Raw genomic sequence first — 3,850 nt, 5'->3', positions numbered from 1 at the left:
TTATATAAAATTTGAAACAAAGAAATACCATAAAAAGTATAATATACGTGAAAAATAAATCGAAGCGACAGAATGGCATAAAGAATAATCTGTATTAAATTCGTATCTATATGAATTTAAATGTTCTGAAAATATACAATACAAAATCTATATGAAGAAGAAATATTAGGCTAAAAAAGAAATAATTCGCAAAACAATATAGAGTGTATATTATTACTAAGTCTTGTTTAAATAAAAAGAGGTAATCTAAAGAAAGATCATACTATACGAATTATATACCTGTAGAAGTGCTGAATTCAACAGAATTCTTATTTGACACATTTCATAAATCAAAATATAAAATAAATAAGAACAAAATCTCTCAACAATAAAACAATGCATTATATAGTAATATGATATGCTGTTTAAAAAACATATATTCGATTTATATAATTATACAAATATTAATAATTTTCTTGATTATAACAAAAATAATATAAAAAATATTAATTATTTTGTCATAAAAATCAAAATAGAAATGCATTCAGTCAAATAAATAACAAAAAATTACAATAAATATGAATGTACATAAATGAACAATAATATACGAGTACGTCAACAAACTCCTAAAAGAGTTATCACTTTAATTCATATTTATAATATATTAATTATACCTGCATCTAATAATATAAATAAAAAATATGAAATGAAAAAAAAGTTATATATTACATAATGCAACATAGAATAATCGAAAATTCCTATAGTAAATAAATCCTCAATAAATCATCGTGTCATTAAAGAATTAACAATATATAATCAAATTAATATAAAACAAAATAATATAATACCAGTAATACATTATTACATAATAAACTAAATAGCAAAAAAAATTAATAAAAAAAATAAATAATATAAAATAATCAGGATAAAAAAAAACTAAAATAATATAGATTTAAATCAAAGCATCATTTAAAAAAAATTATAGCATAAAACATATATTAAAAATAAATCCATAAAATATAAAAGCATAATATAAACATTATAATAAAAGACCCAAAACATAATTATGAAATCTTCAAGCATGAATCATAAAACCCTAAACCCTAAAACCTAAACCCTGAATCTTAATATAACTCTTGAATCTTCAAGCCTGAACCATAAAACCCTGAACCTCAACCCTGTTTAGCCAAACTTCAAATTTAGTTTGTTATACATGTTAAAAATAAATAAATTAACATATAATTATGATTTATTATTTTAACTGATTTCACAACATTTTTGTCCAAACTAGTCTATTATTTATATTACATATTTTTATTTACAAATATGTGTTGAATTTTTTCTGAATTATAATATTTTCATTCATACGATCTTTTCATAATCCCTAATGTATGAATTGTATTCTACATAGTATGTGTCATTTTCTATATTTGATAATATTGAATTAATCATATTTTTAAAAGTATTTTTTTTCATAAAATTTTCCCTTTTTAAAATAGCACGTATGCACGCGCTTAAGGATGTGAACTAATAAAAATATATAATCATAATAAATATATTAAGACATTTATTTAAATGCAATTTTTTTTATATACATTAACAATCAAATATACTTTACAGCATTAACATTTGTCTATAGGAATTTTCTATTACTTTGTTCAGTGTTAAACATGACATAAGAATTCCTAAAATAACAAGGCCTACAACAAGAAATATTTTAACTGAAAATGTATTAAGTACATGATATGCCATTGCACGAAATAAACATTATTTATTTTTATATACGGGAAAATGGTACCTTGACTGTCTTCAGTTCTTGCTGTCATTTCTTCGATATTAGTGAGACTAGATTTTTCTTCATATTTAATTATTTTAGTATCTTCTGCGGTAATAAAACCTGAAGAATACAGAGAATTGTAATTAAAATGTAAATGATAATGATGAATAGTTTATTTATAAATAATTAATAATCTTCATGTTCTTACTTTTAACGCACAATACTGCATTGTTAAATATGACTTCCCATTCTGTTTTAATGTAATCTTCTGTTTTATTTTCATTCTCAGTTTTATATTTATCATCACGTAATTTTTGCAATATACATTTTGCAAGGTCTGGAAACATATTATTTAATCTTTTGCATTCATATACATCGATATTCATGTGTTCATTCCAGTATTCTTGAAGACCGTTGATCGAATAAGTCTTATGATCATTTATTAAGTTAGATGAATTAATTGCGGACTTTATTAAATCCATGTAAAAATTTATAGCTATGCAACAATTTTTTTTCAAAATTTCACTGTTACTATTTTTTTTTATTTGATTATAACCGATCCTAACCTTTAAATTAATCTGATTTATCCATTCTTCAACATCGAAATACTGCATATCAGAAGAGCGAGTTATCGATACTAATTTATAAATGTCCACATTGTAAATTAATTTTTTTATAAATTCACTTGTATTAGGGTCATATCTGTTAGAATCCTAAAGATAAAATGGAAAATATATAACAAAATGTACGTACAACAAAATACATTAAAGAATAATTACATAATTATTATCAATGGCAGCATAATAATACTTGAAATATAACATAAACAATTCTTTGTAAATTTTATTAAGAATAAATAATATATTATAAAAGGAACAATAAAACATTACTATAAAATCAATATATAGATAGAAATCATAGAAATTATGCATAAACGAGAATTTACCTCCATTTATATGAATCTATAATTAAAAATTTCATTCAAATTAAAAAAAAATTCCCACAATATAGGATATGTATTTGTATTATAGATTTATTTAATTCCAAAACAATTTTTTTTCGTAATTAGAGATCTCATGTAAGAAAAAATATAATTGAAGATTATATATATATATATATATAAAATAATTTTCATTATGCATTTATTGCAAATAGAATATTGAAATGTTATTTATATTAACTTTTAAGTTATGAATATTATTATTAGTTGTATAATAGACATGTATTTTAATTATATTTTCAAAAATATATTTCTACTGGCATGCACTAGAGTTTTCTTTTCCTTTTTGTGTATGCATTATTACTGGCTAATTTTGTGCATATAATTATTATAGACTGTAGTTTCTCATGAAATCACAAAAATTAATTCTATATTATTATACCTGAAATTGTGAACCTATAGATTAATATTAAAAATAAAGGACAAAAATATAGAATTACTAGATGCAGCGTAATGAAAATATATTCTTTCTAAATTATATCTAATATAAAATTCAAATTATATATACTAATCGTTACTTTACAAATATGAAATATTTTTTATTGAATTTTTTAAAATACCATATACAAAAGAAATACATATACTTTACATATATTTTGGGGTATATCAAATAACGTAGAATTATTTTGAAATAAGTAATACATGCCATATATGAATTTGTTTTAATTATATAAAATTAACTAAAAAAAATTTTTCTTTAATACTATATTATACTATATATTATAATTCACAGTTTAAGGTTCAGGAGCTATTATTAGATTGTTTTGTTTTAGTGTTTATATAAGTGGCTTATTATTTATTGTTATATTATTTTATATTTTGTTATATGGAATATTTTTATTATTTATTATTTTTATTGTTAATATATTTTGTTATTGAGTTTATTATATAATAATTTAATTATATTATTATTATTTTTAGTTATATTTCTATTAGTATATATAATGTTAACTATTTTTTGGAAAAAAGATATATTATGTATTCATTTATAATTGTAATTTTGGATGATTATATTATGTCATATTATGTAATATATAACTTTTTTACATTACATATGCTTTATGTTATAATTATATGCAGGAATAATTAATATA

General features: G+C 20.1%; 1 protein-coding gene across 1 annotated transcript; it reads right to left on the bottom strand.

Annotated features, from left to right (window-relative positions):
- Window positions 1-1,932: 1,932 nt before the first annotated feature.
- On the bottom strand, window positions 1,933-2,688 carry PGO_004560 (Plasmodium exported protein, unknown function; the record flags this gene model as incomplete). The annotated part of the gene is made up of 2 exons (XM_028691503.1): window positions 1,933-2,469; window positions 2,647-2,688. 2 exons carry the CDS (start codon window positions 2,686-2,688, stop codon window positions 1,933-1,935), a joined length of 579 nt encoding a protein of 192 aa, XP_028547304.1.
- Between the last annotated feature and the right edge of the window lie 1,162 nt (window positions 2,689-3,850).

The sequence above is a fragment of the Plasmodium gonderi genome, assembly GCF_002157705.1.
Source record: "Plasmodium gonderi DNA, contig: Pgo-contig_1003, whole genome shotgun sequence".
NCBI lineage: Eukaryota > Apicomplexa > Aconoidasida > Haemosporida > Plasmodiidae > Plasmodium > Plasmodium gonderi.
This window is presented reverse-complemented; position numbering and strand designations above follow the sequence as displayed.